Source organism: Dysidea avara, chromosome 10 (genome assembly GCF_963678975.1).
Source record: "Dysidea avara chromosome 10, odDysAvar1.4, whole genome shotgun sequence".
NCBI classification, from domain to species: domain Eukaryota; kingdom Metazoa; phylum Porifera; class Demospongiae; order Dictyoceratida; family Dysideidae; genus Dysidea; species Dysidea avara.
In genome coordinates this window covers 7,068,972-7,087,702 of record NC_089281.1, presented here as the reverse complement: position 1 = coordinate 7,087,702, position 18,731 = coordinate 7,068,972, and the positions used below count along the sequence as shown (strand labels likewise).

Sequence of the window (18,731 nt, the reverse complement as noted above, 5' to 3'; positions counted from 1 at the left end):
GCTGATGGATCAGTACCTGACCGCAGGAGCACTGGCAAGACTTACATTAACTAAAATTAAATTACAACACACCAAATAAAAAATATATATATACATATGTAATTTTTAAAGTTTACCTAAGGTGATCTAAACGATCCCAGTCCGGGGAGGCTCTAGAATTTAAAATTCTGTAAGAACAGGACACGTGACAGCAATGCGAGCTACCTGCTCAAACAAGGATCTTACAGTTTTCTTTGGCACTTCACAAGTAGTAGCCACTTGAGCAATTGTTTCTGACAAAAAGTGGCCTTGTATACACTAAGGCTGCATGTGACTAGACCCGTGCATGGTAAATTCTATGTGTATTTATAATTCTGTAAATAGTCAAGGGTAATTCATTAATTAGCTGACACCGCTTCTCAAGATTTGGATCTACTGATTGTTTTTGCCCTGGTTTGTGACTAGGTAATTTTTAGTATGTGTTTGATGTGTTAGTGTGCATGTGTTGGCATGCACGACACATAATATTCGCAAAAACGAGGGGTGGGGCAAGACGGCCTGTGCTTCGTTGCATTCATCCTTGATTTGCCGCGGTACTCAGTTTCGCTCGGCTGCCCTTTCATGCATATACGATATTAGTAGCGGTCTACTGCTAGCTATACATGTTAATATTTTAGGTAACTCGAGTAACTTAAATCAGTGCTGAGTCTGCTTGCATGATTTTGTGTCCGACCATGCAGACCACTTGGTTGCTGGTTTGGGGAAATTCTTTGGTGTCTGGGTGGGGAATTTTTTTCTTTTATATTTGGGTGTTTATACTAAAACCAAAACTAAATATGGTTAGTCACGAGGTTAGTCATATTAACTTGTTGTTTGTGTCAGCGAATTGTGTGTTTTTGAAATAGTCACATTAAAGACAGCAGCATGTAGTAACAATAAGCACTTCTGCCTGAGGACCGTGTCACCGCTTCCAGGTGCATGTACATCCAAACCTGTTATATGTCATCATACCGTATGGTAAGGATCATGGAAGTTTCAGTTTTTTGCCCTTTAATATCACCCAAAAAACAGCCTCACCTTTTCCTTGATTTTGATTGATTGATTTTTGTTTAATCCACAGTAATCGGCAAAAGCCATTCTTCACACACACACACACACACACACACACATACACACACACACACACACACACACACACACACACACAACAATAAACACAGTACAAAACACAACCACTAGACAACCATGTTACACATAGCTATATACAATAATAGCTATACTTATTTAAGTAAAAGTCCCTTAACAGAAGAGGATATATATTCATCATAATGACAAGTAACACGTGTGGCATCAGTGAGAGAATTCCACCAAGAAGTGGCAGATGAACAGAGAAAGTTTTTGGTGGAGGAGAGATGACAGGTTAGCAAAGCTGTCCTTGCAATATGCAAAAGCTGTCCTTCAGCATAGCCAAGCCCAACAATGCCTTCAGAGTGACCCCCAAACCCTTCCAAAAAGTTTTTAAAATAAATTTTCTATTTAACTGAATTTTTACCAACTGACTAACTGATGCATGAATTCAGCTAAGTATAACTTTACTATGATTAAATAATGCTATAGACTTGATTTCTTCACTGTTCGACATCGCCACTTCTGCCGAGACATGCCTTTTTTGCAAACCGCAGCAGCTACAGTGCATGCATCATGGAATTACTCAGTTTTGTCCTCCTTTGTGTCCTATTTCTAAGAATTGTCTGTAATTTCCATTGATTGCAGAGGCTTTTCTCATACTGTTCTTTGTAACACTGTAATGGGTAGAAAATGAAGTGGAATAACTATTTTCTTTCATAGTCAGGACACATGTTTAATCACAAAAATTTCCATATGGGTTGATTGCAGAGGCGCTTCTTACACTGTTCATGCTGTATAACGGGTGGAGAAAAACTGGAAATGTTGAAAGCGAAACGGCTACAATGCTTTCCAGTAATTAATAATTGGGGCATACGTTAAGTCTGACCAGCACCATTCTTTCCTTTGATACAGTATGCATGGTTCACCAGTGATCGTTGCAAAAAAGTAAACTAACAAGTATAAGGAAAAAGGACCCATAAAAATTGTAAGGGAACAAGGGAGGTCATCTACACCTGCAGCTATATACTCTACTAGTGGATATTTAATCCCTACTTTAGTCATGGCTCTATTTCTGAACTGAAGTAGGAATTAAATGTCCACTAATATAGCAGGCATAGATGGCCTCCTTAACTTGTTTCTTTGCATTTTATTTCTATGATCCCTACTCAAATATATTTTCCTTATCATAGCATTAGCTAGTAGAATACAATGAGCATTCGAATTTTTAAAAGATTCATTCATGGTTTTTAGTATATTAGTCCTCATGTCCTCAACTACCAACATGTTTTTATATCACCATAAAATAATAACAAGATCTCTGGCTGCTAGATTGATGTTGGAAGTTATTCTCAGCATTTATGTTATCAAGGTTGTCTCCAATTATTCTACTACCTCATATCATAACCTATGGAGGGTCACATATATCATAAAAGCTGGAAAACCGTCTATCCAATAATCTGTCTGCATTCCATTTAATCTCACCAACCACTACAGTTATACCAAGTGCTAGAACAAGGATACCTTTATAATGGCATTCCTGTTAAACTACAGCTGGACAAACAGCAGCTTATTTTTGCAAGTGCATTGATCTGGTAACTTGTATATTAATAATGTTTCATCATGCATGTTGTTTGACATAAAAGCAAGTTTTAAAAGTGGCTTTGCAAATTGTAATATGTAATTTCTAACAATAAACAGCCTCCTCATCATAGGTATAGAAACAGGAGGGGCTACACAGGATAGAGTCCCCAGTCTATTTTAGAGGGGGCTTAGCCCCTACTCTAATAGAGCAGTTAGATACTCTAATAGAACAGTCAAATACATCAATAGAGCAGAAATAAAGCAAAATCTAGCCCAAAGTGTTACAAAATTCTATCTCAAAAGGCATATTTTTCAAAAGTGTCCCTGTGGTGGCATTCCCCAGACCAGCCTGCTTGATTGTACAAATTGTATCAACCAGTCACTACCCTGTTTAGCCCCTCACTTTAAGTTTTGTTGCTACACCTCTACTCCTCATGCATGCACTTTAACACACCCTTTATGATCAAAGCTGTAAATAATTTTGTGGTCATGTGATCCAACCAATAATTAGTTGTTGCATTCATAGCCTGATTATTAATCACTCTCAGCAGTAATCAATTAGTCACAGCCCTGTAGTGTTGGATATAATTACTTCCAGTCTTTGTATGTATTGGCATGATTGTGCACAAAGTAAAGCACTCATTGTTTGGCTACTGCTGATTTTTATTATGTGTTCTGCATGCAGTGCAGCAGTGGGTCTCAACATAGAGAAGACTGCATTCCATTGCAAACCACAGGACACACCATTTAATGGATGGTTAGAGTGTCTGCATTATGTGTAATGGTTTGCAGTTTAAGGCGTATAGTTTATTATCATACCTTAAATACATGCCTTTTCAAAACTTCATCTATTGTATAGGAAGCCTTAGAAAGGCATATAGTACAATGATAGGACAGATATGTCTGATCAAAAAAGTGTGTTTGTCTGTGTGTTTGTCCTGTTTGTTTTATTAGAGTAAGAAAATTCTTATGAGGCATATGTACTTTTGTGCTTCTGTTCTGCATCTCCAAATGTTGTCATTGTGCATGCAAGGAAACCACATACTATGACATTAAATTTTCACATTGGCACATATGTCCCTACAGAGTCTTATATCATCATACAATATACAGTAGTACTGTATATTAGGGATCACGGAGGTTAGCACTTTTTCACAAAAAAAATATCAGAAATCATCTTCTTGGATGAGTATTGGTTAGGTAGAATCAAGCCCTAAAGTGTCTCCAGAATGGCCAAAAATGCTTCAAATAGGTTGCTACGGAATTTTAATTTTTTATTCAATGAAATTTTCTGCTGACTGACTAACTAATAGCCTTCAGACAAGCGTAACTCGATCATAATTAGACAGCTAAGGCTATGGGCTTGATTTTTTCACTGTTTGACATCATTTCAGCTTGACATGTGCCTTTTGGTATACTGCAGTACATACAATGCATGTATCATGGGCTTACCTTTGTCCTGCCATTTCTTTTTTGCTGACAGCCCATTCCTCAAGGTGTCACGATTTGCAGTAGTGCGATGGCTTCTCTATGTTTGTAAACAGGAATTGTCTGTATTTTTTGTGGTGACTGGATTGATTGCAGAGATGCTTCTCCTACTTTCAAGTCAGTAATTGATAGTTGGGATGCATGTTCAGGTGAATAATCAACTCTGGCACCATTCTTTCTTTTGATGCAGTGTGCATGGGTTTGCAATGTTACAATAAAGTAAACAAACAAGTATAAGGAAAAACTTTGATTAGGGATCATAGAAAAAAGTAGGGAAACAAGGGAGGTCGCCTACACCAGCAGATATACTGGTACTAGCTAATCCCTAATTCATTCATGGGTATAGGCGGATTAAATGTCCACTAGTATATCTGCAGGTGCAGGTGACCTCCCTTGTTTCCCACATCCCTAATCGAACTTAAAATTCCTTATACTTGTATAAAATAGATTCCTCGAAATCATTTGAAGTGCTTACGCTTGTATGAAAGAGAACTTTATAGATAGCTTCTTTTATAACAATAAGTTGTTCTACTATGAAAAGATGGACATCATGACCTCATCCTTTAGCAGTTTATCTTGTTGGATGTATATAGCTTAATCTTGAGACACAGTTGTTGTAAACAGTAATGCCAAGATACTGTGATACAGCAGTCACCCTAATATAAAAGTCAGATAAAATTGTCACATGCAGTATTTTAGTTATCATGGTTTAATGGTGTGGTATGGAACTTTTTAACAGAAGTGAAATCCACAGTAGCTGAAAACAATGTGGAATGGCCACATAACCTTTCAGTTTTTGATAGTCGGGGAATGCATTCAGTCACTCAAATGATTTTTGCATATGTCTGATCAGTGCCATTGTTTCCTTTGTGATATGGTAGATATGTGGTTGGTTTACCAGTAATATTAGCTAAAATATATAGTAGAAAAACAAGTGTGTGGAAATTTTACACTTGGTTAGGGATCATAGAAATATAAAGCAATGAAACAAGGGAGGTCATCTACACCTGTGTTTGTATAGCTGAAATTTAATCCCTACTTCAGTCATGGCTATGTGTAAACATTTCAAGTGCACAATCACACAGGAGATTTCAGTTCATTTCTTAGTGTACTTTCAATAACGACTAAATATAGGATTTATAATAAGTATCACTTTTTTTTGTAAATAACACAATGTATATTAATTTCAGATTGACAAAATGCCTGCTAAATGCAGAATGACTGCCACAGAACTGAAAAGAATTGCTAATCATGCAACTTGTCCCATTTGCTTTGAACTATACAAAAGTCCCAAAATTCTACCTTGTCATCACTCTTACTGTCAAAAATGCCTTATCAAGTTAGAGAAAGATAAAAAGATCACATGTCCAGAATGTAGAAAGATTGCAGATGTCCCAGCCAGAGGAGTGAAAGATTTCCCTATCAATTTTACACTCACTCGTCTAATTGACGACTTCTTCCAGAAGCACCAAGACCGAGACAATGTTAACTGTGAAGTTTGTGTAAGAAAAGATCCAGTTACCTCATTTTGTGTTACTTGTTCATTGTTCATGTGCCAGTTGTGCCAACGCCAACACAAATGCACCGAACACACTCATCAACATATCATTGTCTACCTAGAGGAGCAACCTCAGAAGAAATTTCTCAATTGTCCAGATCATAACCTCGAACTGAAGTTTTACTGTGAGACTTGTGAGAAGTTAGTGTGTCACTATGGCACCATGAATGAACATGTTAATCACTCTCATGGTGCTGTCAAGAAAAAAGCAGCTGAACACAAAGAACAACTGAAGAATATTACTGCTCCATTGAATGACATGATCACAAAATTGTCACAGGCTCATGACAACATCACTGACACAAAGGAGAGAGTGTTACAACAACATAAAACTGTTGACAAAGACATTGATAAATTCTTTGACAATGTGATACAGAAGGTAGAGCAGCAACGTCAACAACTGAAACAAGAGCTCCACAATAAAGTGAGTGAGAAAGTAAAGCTACTGACATCACAACTAGAAGAGGTATTGAGTGTACAGGCTCATGTGATGAGTGTGAATGAGTTGGCTAGTAAAGTGGAGGAGAGCTGTGATGACGAGATGTTGTTAGGGGAAAAACAGTTAGTAGATTGTGTCCGTGAAGCAAAAGATGTTTACTGTAAAACTTGCTTGATTCCAAAAGAAATTGACAGTTCTTATTTTGTACCATGTGCCCAAAAACCATTTCCACAATTTGGTCATGTTTATACTAAAGAGTTCTCTCTGCAGTGTGAAGTTGATATTCCTATAGTTGCTCAAAATAAACCAGTCGAGTTTATTATCACCACAAAAGATGTCAAGGGAACTCCCCTCACCAGTGGAGGAAGTGTGGTCAAGGTACAGTTGGATAGTGGGATGGGTAAAATCCAATCAGTGACAGTGAAGGACAACAATAATGGAAAGTACACAGGATCCTTCAACACTGAACTAGTAGGACATCATGAACTAACAGTGACCATTGGAGGACAGAACATTAAGGGGAGTCCCCTCTCCTTCATTGCCTCTAGAGACTACTCCAAATTGAGCAGGTACAACAAAGTCATCAATGATAATGGTAAGATGGGTAAACCCAGAGGAGTGGCTTTCAGCAGTGACCATCACTGGGCAGTATCTGACTATGGTTATCACTGTGTTTATGTATTCAATGAGCAAGACAAACTGGTGAGGAAGTTTGGTGGTCACGGTAATGTTGCTGGTATGTTTGATGAACCACATGGAATATCATTTGACAATGATAATTTTTTGTATGTGGTAGATAGTAACAACCACAGGGTGCAGAAATTTGACCTTGATGGCTACTATATTCTCCAGTTTGGAAGTAAGGAATTGAGTAAAGATAAAAAGTATGGTCCAGTTGGCATTACGGTCCATCACAACAAGGTGTACATTGCTGACTGCGGTAATCATCATATTTCAGTATATCAAACAGATGGTACCTACTGCTTCTCATTTGGGTCATATGGTAATGGACCTGGTCAGTTCCAGTTCCCATGGGATGTTGCTGTTACTCCTGACAACACTTTACTAGTGGCTGATAGCGGTGGTCACTGTATCCAGTCATTTCAACTTGATGGTACTTTCATCTACAAGTTTGGCACCAAGGGTAGTGATAAGGGTCAGTTGGACTTCCCATCATCTATTACTGTTGATCCTAATGGGTTTATCCTTGTGACAGAATGTGGTAATCATCGAGTATCGATCTTTGATAAACACTGTAACTATGTCCATGCATTTGGCTCCAAGGGAACTGGTGACAATCAGTTTTATCACCCTTACAGTATTGCAGTTGCCTCTAATGGAAAGGTCTACATCAGTGAGTACTGTAATAAGAGGATTGCTATATATTAGACATTACAAACAGCATGCATATGTATACAGTTACGTTTGGTCACATATACAATTACTAAGTAAAACATACACAATTAGTAAAAGTACTGAAGTGTTTGACTCTCTACGTGCTGAAAGTATACCTTACACTTCATCTAATGATATGGAGTCCCTGACCATTGAAGCTGCATGGTAGGCTGTTGTCAGAGTATCAGGTGAATTGCTACTGTGGTGTAATTCATGGTGGTGCATCGTCTTCCATGTGTATGTCTGTATATTTTGTGGTTAACTTGTGACACGTACTCTAATGTAATAGTCAGTTATTGTAATAAAATGGTCATACTTTGCATGCCGTATTTTATCAGTTAATACCCATGGCTCATATAATGGCTGTTCCTGGATTGTATTCACATCACAACCTTGCAGCTACCCTTAGATAAGTGATGTGGCTTATCATGCTGATGGCAAGCGCAGTTGCAAAGTGACCTTACAAATGATATATTCTGATTTGTGTACACTAATATACACAATTGGAACAATAGGCTTGAGATCAGGATTCAAATAGTTCAATTTGATAACTATCTGTATACAGACATTAAGCATCCATAATTCTCATTGACCCATAGTGAAATAGTTAGCCATCATGTATCATTTCTTATAGGACATAGAGAAGCACAATAATTTGATAGAGAAAATCAGCTACTGAGGAGTTGGATGAGCTATCCAAGAGCATTATCAGTGGGATGACTTATAGCATGCCAGACTTATTGCTAGCTGTAGTACAAGCCTTAGAAGACAAGGACACCACAGATGAGTGGCTGCTGACTAAGAAACTTTATGACTACTTTAAAGATGTGTAACGAACTGTTGTCCTGCTGTTATAAGGTCACCTGTCCAAACCAGCCATCTCTAAATTTGTTGTTTATGTACAAGGTGACCTCCTTAATATAGCCACAAAAGTTAAGCCCGAATGTAACCAGTTTAGAATTAGAAAACCAAGCTATATACCTACAGCACACTACACAGACCCCCATCGTAACTCTACACAACATACAGTGATCATGTTACTCCTACAACAAAGATATGATATTCTACATTAAACAAGATATCAGCATGCATGCACAGAACAAGATGTTGCAGAACAACATGCATTGCTCCCAAAAGATGTGGGATAACCACATCAAGCTACAAGTCCAATCTGTTCAAACAGTTTGGTGTAGGTTCAATACTTTAGGGGTAAGGGTTCTCCTGGCATAATTGAACTTGTTGGAATGAGTGGATACGATCACTGCATGCATGTGTTTTTGTGCAAAGCTGTAGTTTGTGTTTCTTTCTGATATATATATATATATATAGTCTCCCTGTATTTACAGGCTTAAGTCTTCTCACAGGTCCCTAGTAGGATAGCATTCACAGAGCAGAATAGTTAAATTGATAAGTGTTAAATTTATATCATCGATCCATTATGATCAACTGTACTTATAACAAAGTTCAGTAGTCTCTTGAGAAAGGCTTCTGCTCCACAGTTTGATGTCATTTAGCCTACAGCACTGTGAATCATTAAGTTGAGTAGATCTCTCAAATAATTAATAGCTGGCTATTTGGCACAACATGAGTCATCCTGGACAAGAAAGGTTGCATGCCATTGATACTCATGAGAGCATGTACATATCTATAGAGAGAGATGTCTTATTTTGCTAAAACAATTACAACATAAGTACAGGGGTCTAGACTATATAGGGGTACCATGCACTGGGTGGACAGTACAGGCAGGAGTCCTGCATGGCACTCAGTATTAAATTACAATACAAAAATAGTAATTATAGCATGCAAAGAGTTCAGTTTAGGCAAACCAATAGATTCCAGTCCGGGGAGGCTAGAATAAAAAGCCTGTATGAGCAGGAGACAGCAATATGAGCATCCTAGCTGTTCAAATATTGATCACATATAGTCTTAAGCTTCTGGCTTTGTCACTTCACAAGCATTGGCCACTTGGAAAACCGTGTCTGACATAAGATGGCCTAAACAACTAATCTTGAAGGAAATGAGATTATAGCTATTTGTTTATTTATTATTACTGAGCAGCCAGCACTGCTGATGCACTCAGGAAAAAAAAATTCACACATGTAGCTACATTACTACAATAATTAGAAACGTTAACTGAGAAAGAGTCAGAGTCAATTAAGAATTGTGGCAACGAGTTCCAGTCTTGAGCTGTTCTGGAGAAAAAACTTTTTTGGTAAGCTGTAGTAGATGTTGTAGGGAGTATGAAATGGTACTGATGATATTGCCTGGTTTCTCTGGTCATTGGAAGATAATTGGATAAGGGAATTTGGTTGTGAAGTGCTTTGTAAAATGTCTGCAGTCTGGATATCTTGCGTCGAGTTTTAAGTTCAGGCCAGGAGAGATGTTGGAGCATGGAAGTAACTGAGCTGTATCTACTGTAATATTTCAATACCCATCTTGCTGCTCTTCTTTGAATATTTTCAAGTTTATGTACATCACTATTATAAATAGGGTCCCATACTACTGAAGCATATTCTAGCTAACAGATAAGCCAGAAAGCTAAAGGTAATATTGTAAACAGCCATGCTGATCTTCCTTCTGAGCTCTAGCAGCCAAAGATGTTGTTGGATATTGCAAAATCAGGCAAATTTTCAGTAAGATCATAGAAACTGTTATTGTGGTGCATGCATGCATGCATGGGATAGTCAGTTGGTTCGAACGAACAGATCATGTGGAAACCAACACCAAGTCAGGTCTACTAATCCAGGAGGAAAGATTGGTTGAAAAGACTTCAGCTTAGATATACATCTGATTCTGTATATACTGTGCCATACCAGTGTATTCTATATGTATTTATAATTCTGTAAATATTCATTAATTAGCTCATGTGACACCGCGCTCCTCGAGACGCTCCTCATGATATGATTTGGTTATCAAGTCAAGTAGCTATGATCTACTGATTGTTTTTGTCCTCGCCGGTTTGTGAACAGGTAATCATAGTCTATATAGTGTTTAGTGTGTGCCGGCGTGCACGTAACTGGCTCGCAAAACGAGGGGCGGGGGCACTGAAGACTGCCTGTGCTTCTGCCATAGACTATCGATAATCTATGCTTCTGCAGCTGACTGATTTATTATCTATCAATATTTTTTGTCATTTACATACCGTGGTGGTGCCGATATAGCGGTGATTTGATTTGATTTGTTTATCCTCACTGAGTAGAGTCGGCAGAGCGGCGCCGGCGGTTCTTCAGTCCCTACTCGTGACTGGAGCACACATACACACAATATTGAGAGTACAAAAACAAAAAACATAACAAATACGCAAACAATACAAATAACTACAGAGTCTAATCACCTTAAAATGAACTACTTTGAGTTTCCTTGTTGTTAGGAATTTTCAGTTTTTCTTTGGCATTTATAGGGTGAGGATAAGTTCCCACCCAAAAACATGCACAAAAGGGAAAAAAAGCATTTTCTTTATCCATGCCGGCAAACACAATAAACTGAAAAGGAGAAAACTACTGCATGTGTAATTTGTCCATCTGGAGTTAACACCTTTGTACTACAAAAGAAAATCGAGGGGATATGATCCTATAGCTATATAGTCTACCAATTGCCTATAATGGTATGTTTGATGGTTGATATTTCTATACCCTCTTTACTCCTGCCACCTACTCATCAACTAGCTAGAAGTGTAAACCTAGAGCTCACACTAACCTCAGATTGAACTCATGCATTTTCTAATCGGGTGATAAATGACTGGAATAGTCTCCATCACTCTCATCTTTTAGAACTTGCTGGACAAACACTGGGTTAATAATTAGATTGATTAATATGTGTTTGTTTTTGTTTGTTTGTTTGTTTTTATTTATTTTTATTTTATTAAGACTTTACAGTACAAGTGCTGAAGGTCTGTAGGACACCTGGTCCTATATATAGCCTGTTTAAAGTTGTTACAGAAAGTGGCTATATGTTTGAAAAGGTGGAGAAAAGAGAAAAAATCCATGGGCAGCCTTGAACCTGTAGCCATCCGATTAATAGTGTTTGTGATGGTTGTGCTTTTTTCCTGTAATTAAAATAAAAATAATAATATGCTACTGTACGTAGCTATAGCTAGCTATGCGATTTTCTGTTAACTAGCTGTGTGTTTCGCAAAAATCAAATCTAAATGTGGTTATAGTCATCACGTTCCTACTAATTGTCAAGTGATATAGCTACATGCATATTATACAAAAGCTACAACAGCTATTTATTGAATGACAACTTAAAACTGGAGATCTAGTACTAGCATGTGAAGTCAAAGAATTGCATATTATTAAATGAAACTTAGTTGTTTGTGAATTTTGTGCATAGCACTTTTCAAAAAGACAAATTTTTGCATCACACTAAGTGCTAGAACAAAGTTACCTTTATAACAGCATTCATGTCAAACTACAGATGAACAGCAGCTCAAGTCTCAGTGGGAAGTGCATTGATCTGGTAACCTTTTATTTACTATTGGCACATTTTGTGACTAGCATCCCAGGCCCGTAGCCAGGGGGGGTTCGGGGGGTTCGGAAGAACCGCCCTCTTGGAAAAAAGGTCCACAATTTTTGGTATACAAGTCCAAATTTTCAGGAGCAAAAGTCCATAAGCTACAGTTTACTAGATACCACTAATAAGAAACTAAATTAAGCGCTTCGAGTAACTCATTCATTGCATGGATTAAATGCAATGCAAGATCGAGATACTCTAATAGAGCAGTCAACCACTCTAATAGAACAGTCACAATATTTGGACCTTTACTAAAGGTCCACTTTTGGTCAAAAAGAACCCCCCTTTCAAAATCCCTGGCTACGGGCCTGCATCCTCTTTTAAGTGTTGGATAGAGCTGTGACCTGGACCATGCAACTGTACATAACCAATTATAGCAATTGGCTCCAATTGATTAAATTGCTTAAGGAATCTTCAGCGTAATTATAGTGTTTTTATCAAATTAACCAATCAATACATTGTTTCGTAATATCGGTAAAAGTGGTTTGCAATGTATAGCTAATTCCTAACTGTGTAAACATGCAGCCTCCCTCATGCAGTGCATGCATGGTTCTTTTATGACCAAAACTGTAAGCAATTTTGTTGTCATGTGATCCAACCAATTAATTAGTTGTTTTAATCAACCTCAGTGATTGATTATTGCATAACTGATTTATAGCCCTAAAAAAATGCATTTATAATGCATTTTAAATCTTTAGTTAAAAATCAAGTGTCAGAAAATCTCTTTTTGGTTTATGGATTTTCCCACGCTGATATGTAACTAGCATAGGTACCATTACAATAACATAATAATGGGAACCAACATACGAAGAGGATACGATGATACGATACTTTTACTTACTTACCAGTCTCTTTGTATGTGTTGGTGTCAAGTTGGTTCCCATTACATTATGTTATTGTAATAGTTCTGCACATAGCCAATGTATTAATAGTTACATGTGTGGGAAAATCCGTAAACCAAAAAGATTTTCTGACGCTTGATTTTTCAAACAAATGATTTAAAATGCACTAGAAGTGTGTTATATTTTTGCATATTTATAAAATCACTAAAAATACAAGCCCCAAGGCAGACTCCGCAGCTGCTATTAATAATACCATAAAAATAAATATTTGGCCACTAAAATCATCTATTCCTCCTGAGGCACTAACCCAAATCAACAAAATAGATAAAAATACCAACTCTAAACTCATCAACACAAGTAACAAATTTTCTCTATTTAATACTATACCTACAACCCCCAAACCAAATAACCCCATTCCCAAATAAAATAACCCTTCCATTTTTTAAATTTATTAATTGAATTTTGTAATTAAAATGACTAATTATTCTCATTCTAATCCGCCTTCTGCCCATTCATAAACTAGCCCCACTACTAAAACAAACAAAAATATATATACCCCCAAAACCCCAATAAAAGGGGCAAATCAAAAGATACAATCCCCAAAGGGAATAAAAATATGATTTCCAGATCAAAAATTACAAATAAAATCCCTACAAAATAAAACCGCACGGAAAAAGGGACCCTCTTTATAAAAAATGGTTCAAACCCACATTCATAAGGTGAGCATTTTTCTTTTCCAGGTTCTTGCAGATTTATAATATAAGACAGTGGCGTAGCTACCATTGAGGCAACCGAGGCAGCTGCCTGGGTATAAATGCTCAACAACAGGCTGAGCAGGCCTGCATGAGTTTTGGCACCCCGGATTTTCTACTCAAACTTTACTAGACAACATTACTGTACCACACATAATAGAATCTATGGCTGTGGCACTATAGGCAGGGCTGGAAGGCCATGGTGACACAGTGCTGGACCACTTTCAGCTACTCAGTTGAATTCAGTTGTAAAAAGATCGAGATACTCTAATAGAGCAGTCATCGAAATAATTATACTCTAATAGAGCATTCAGTACAGATTATAGCCACTGTTCTCATTACACTGCTTGGTCTAATTCATTTACATTTATGTTAATTTGCATTACTTTTCAAAAGTTCCAATGAGTCAACTGCATGGTATTGCATTGAGCTAATTGTCCATGCATATCAAATATATGCATTAGCAGTTACAACCAAAAATATAGCCTCCACATGTCATTTCATAGCATAGGTTTTCAAAATTTTCCTTGAGGGAGCATGCCTCCAGACTCCCTAGCTTGACATGCTTATAGCACATGCAGTTGAGCATCACATGAAAGTCTGACTTAAACATCACATCAAATCAATAAAAAGTATAGTGTGCATGACTATATGACCTCCATTGCAGTCCATGGATGACCTGAACACTCAAAACATCTCCGGGGTAAGCTGTGTTGAATGCAATTAAACTAGTGACTATAGTCTAATAATTGAAGCATGGGAGCTATACTGTAGCATTAACTAAGTGGAGCATTTTTTATGGCATGTAGAGAAACGTTCAGAATCTTTCTTCCATCCAACCAGATAATCAACCTGCAAATGCTGTACCACCCACACTTGAAAGTAATTTTGTGAATCAGTTGAGTCAGAAGCAGACCCTCTCAATTAGGTCAATGCATAAACTTTGCCTCGGTAAAAAAATTTTTCCTGGCTACACCACTGTAAGATACACCTAAAAGCACCCCACAAACCCCAAACACACATATAAATATAATAAAGCAAACTTATTTCACTCATTTAATTCATTAAATACAAAATTCTATTATATATACACAAGTAAAAAAAGTTAGCAGTGTCTGCATTATAAATTTTTAGTAATAGTTGCAAGGCATGTTCTTTTAATACATAGAATAAACGATTTTCAACTATATAAGGAATTTTGTGTGTGTGGGTCAAAGCCTAAAACGGAGCCATGTTTATGAGAAACATAAACATTTAGAATGAGCTTTGTATTGTTTTGCATATGATTTGTAACAGTATAGTTAAAGATGCATGCTATTGCAGCAAGTAAACATCAAGGCTGCATTTATGCAATACTACAGGAGAGCACAGCTCATTGCTTGTTGTGTACATGCATGTGCAATGTCAATAAAATGGCATTCATTTGATGAAATTTGCTTTTCTGCATGCAGTTTAATTACCTGTGTTATGGTCAGATTAATAACAAAGCAATTTTAATTTACAGAACAAATATTTATATGCTAAATACACAATGGCTGCCATGGAACTGAAAAGAGTCACTGATCATGTAACTTGTCCTGTTTGTCTACAACTTTACAAAAATCCAAAAGTCTTGCCATGTATGCACTCTTACTGTCAAGAATGCCTTAATGGGTTAGAGAAATATAAAAAGATCACATGTCCAGAATGTAGAAAGATTGCAGATGTCCCATTCAAAGGAGTGAAAGATTTCCCTACCAATTTTACACTCACCCATCTAATTGATGACTTCTTCCTAAGGCGCCAAGACAGAAGCCAAATTAACTGTGAAGTTTGTCTAAAGAAAGATCTAGTTACTTCATTTTGTGTTTCCTGTTCCTTGTTCATGTGCCAGTTGTGCCAACAGCAACACAAATGTGATAAAGATGCTCATCAACATGTCATTGTCTACTTGGAGGAGCCTAGTCAGCTTAAAGTTGCTCAACCTCAGAAGACACTTCCCAATTGTTCAGATCATGACCTTGAGTTGAAGTTTTACTGTGACACTTGTGAGAGGTTGGTGTGTGTCTACTGTACCATGAATGAACATGTTAATCACTCTCATGGTGCTATCAAGAAAATGGCTGCCAAACACAGAGAGCAACTCAAGAACATCACTACCCCACTTGAGGACATGATCACCAATTTGTCACAGGCTCATGATGACATCACTGAAACAACAGAGAGAGTTTTACAACAACAGAAAACTATTGACCAAGGTATTGATCAATTCTTTGATGATGTGATACAGAAGGTAGAGCAGCAACGTCAACAACTGAAACAAAAGCTTCACAATGAAGTGAGTGAGAAAGTAAAGCTGCTGAAATCACAACTAGAAGAAGTGAAGAATGCTCAGGCTTATGTTATGAGTGTGAATGAGTTGGCTAGTAAAGTGGAGGAGAGCTGTGATGATGAGATGCTGTCACAAGGAGAGAAACAGCTAATACATCGTGTCTGTGAGGTAACTGACATATACTATAAAACTTGTTTGGTTCCAAAAGAAAATGATAGCTTTTATTTTGTACCATGTACGCTCAAACCATTTCCACAATTTGGCCATATTTATACCAAAGAGCATTCTCTCCAGTGTGAAGTTGATATTCCTCTAGTTGTGCAAAACAAAATAGCTGAGTTCACTATCACCACAAAAGATGTCAGAGGAACACCACTTCCTAGTGAAGAAAGTGTGGTCACTGTACAGTTGGATAGTGAGAGGGGTAACATTGATTCTGTGACAGTAAAAGACAACAATAATGGAAGATACACAGGATCCTTTAATACTGAACTAGTAGGACATCATCGACTATCAGTGAGCATTGAAGGAGAGAACATTGAGGGAAGTCCCTTCTCCTTTATTGCCTCAAGAGACTACTCCAAATTGAGCAGGTACAACAAAGTCATCAATAATAATGGTAAGATGGGTCGTCCCTGGGGAGTGGCTTTCAGCAGTACTCATCACTGGGCAGTAGCTGACTATGGTTATCACTGTGTTTATGTATTCAATGAACAAGACAAACTAGTGAGGAAGTTTGGTGGTCATGGCAATATTGTTGCTGGTATGTTTGATGAACCACATGGACTATCATTTGATAATGATAATTTTCTGTATGTGGTAGATAGTAACAACCACAGGGTACAGAAATGTGACCTTGATGGCTACTCTATTCTCCAGTTTGGAAGTAAGGAATTGAGTAAAGATAAAAAGTATGGTCCAGTTGGCATTACAGTCCATCACAACAAGGTGTACATTGCTGACTGCGGTAATCATCGTATTTCAGTATATCAAACAGATGGTACCTACTGCTTCTCATTTGGATCACGAGGTAATGGACCTGGTCAGTTCCAGTTCCCATGGGATGTTGCTGTTACTCCTGACAACACTTTATTAGTGGCTGATAGTGGTGGTCACTGTGTCCAATCATTTCAACTTGATGGTACCTTCATTGGCAAGTTTGGCACCAAGGGTAGTGATAAGGGTCAATTGGATTTTCCATCATCTATCGCTGTTGATCCTAATGGGTTTATCCTAGTGACAGAATGTGGTAACCACCGAGTGTCAATCTTTGATAAGCACTACAGTCACATCCACTCATTTGGCTCCAAGGGAACTGGTAAAAATCAATTTTATCACCCTTATGGTATAGCAGTTACTTCTAATGGAAGTGTCTACATCAGCGAGTACTATAATAAAAGGATTACAGTATATTAGTTTACTATAAAAAATTATGCTAGATTTATAGAACAGTGTTTTTAAATGCACATGCAGTTGTATTCTGGGATGCATAATGTACGATAAAAATATGGTACAGATTTTAACTCTATAAATGCTGGAGGTAGTTATATCTTGACTTTGATCCATGCTGGAGGTATATGAAGATATATCTTGATCTAGCATATACTGAAGGATTGATGCTGTATTTATTGTGTGTGGAAACCATGTATTATATGTAAACATTTAGCAGTAGTTGTATGTCTTAGATACCTATAGTCCATGCATACATTCACTTTTTGGCCATTGCTGCACCACTGGCCATGACTTGCCTTTAAGTTACTTTAGCTTCTGGAGACATTGTGCACATGATTGCACCAAATATCAATTGTGGTTTTGCAAACGCATGGTCATTTCAGATGACAGTTGTAAAACATAAGGTGAAATGCTGGGGTGTTGAAAGTATATAAGCAAGTCTAGGAGGGGGGCACAAGCGACCTCAGGAGAGAAAGAAATTTTAGTGTTTATTCCACTAGGAGGTGAATGAATAGAATTCTACAGAAGCTACAATACACAAATCATCATTATTAGTATGATGCATGCTGTACACTTACATTCAAAGAGTCTAGTCCTGAGAAAATTATTATCCATGTGGTTGAATCTGAGGGCAGTTATTTGAGTACATCCTATAAAAGCCATACATTTGTTAACCACCTAAAATATTTGTTTGCTGAGATAGCTAGAACCTGTCTGTGTTTAGTGTTACTTTTAATGACAGAATGAGGCAGCAACCATCATTGTACATAACTCAATTGCTTCGTATAACAAGTGGTTGGATAGATTGATATCAGGCACAATACAATGAATAGTATAGTCGCTACAGGGCCGGAGGAAGCAATTCTAAAGTGGTCAGGCCGAGGGGTAGGCAGTATGAAATACTGCGCACTTTGTTGTGTGACTGCAATAGGGGATTTGGAGGTGTGCTTAGGAAAAAAATTTTAATTGCTTGCTCTGCCAGAGATTAAATCTGGGACTATTTTCAGCTATAGATTTCCTAGCAAATTATTCGGACTATAACACGTGCGTGTTAAACTCACTGCATGTTGCTACATCATGTGTCCACATTAATTTCTTACATTATACAGTTGTAACACATGTAAATACAGTATGTGTCCCTTTTGTTATAGCTACCATACACATGCAGTATGAGTCTAACATTTTAAACCGATAGCTATATAACTAATTTTAATGTGATGAAGTCACAACTCAGTGAATAGCTGGCTATGCACTAAGTTATATGCTTAATCTTACCCTATCATGCTATGCTGCA

At 37.4% G+C, this 18,731-nt stretch overlaps 2 protein-coding genes across 2 annotated transcripts; both read left to right on the top strand.

Annotated features, from left to right (window-relative positions):
• Positions 1-367: 367 nt before the first annotated feature.
• Positions 368-8,616, top strand: LOC136268446 (tripartite motif-containing protein 2-like). Its single transcript, XM_066063791.1, has 2 exons — positions 368-444; positions 5,367-8,616. Exon 2 carries the CDS (start codon positions 5,376-5,378, stop codon positions 7,560-7,562), a length of 2,187 nt encoding a protein of 728 aa, XP_065919863.1. The 5' UTR covers positions 368-444; positions 5,367-5,375; the 3' UTR covers positions 7,563-8,616.
• Positions 8,617-10,432: 1,816 nt separating this feature from the next.
• Positions 10,433-17,544, top strand: LOC136268445 (tripartite motif-containing protein 2-like). The gene is made up of 2 exons (XM_066063790.1): positions 10,433-10,537; positions 15,179-17,544. The coding sequence occupies exon 2, from the start codon at positions 15,206-15,208 to the stop codon at positions 17,399-17,401; it is 2,196 nt and encodes a 731-aa protein (XP_065919862.1). The 5' UTR covers positions 10,433-10,537; positions 15,179-15,205; the 3' UTR covers positions 17,402-17,544.
• Positions 17,545-18,731: the final 1,187 nt, after the last annotated feature.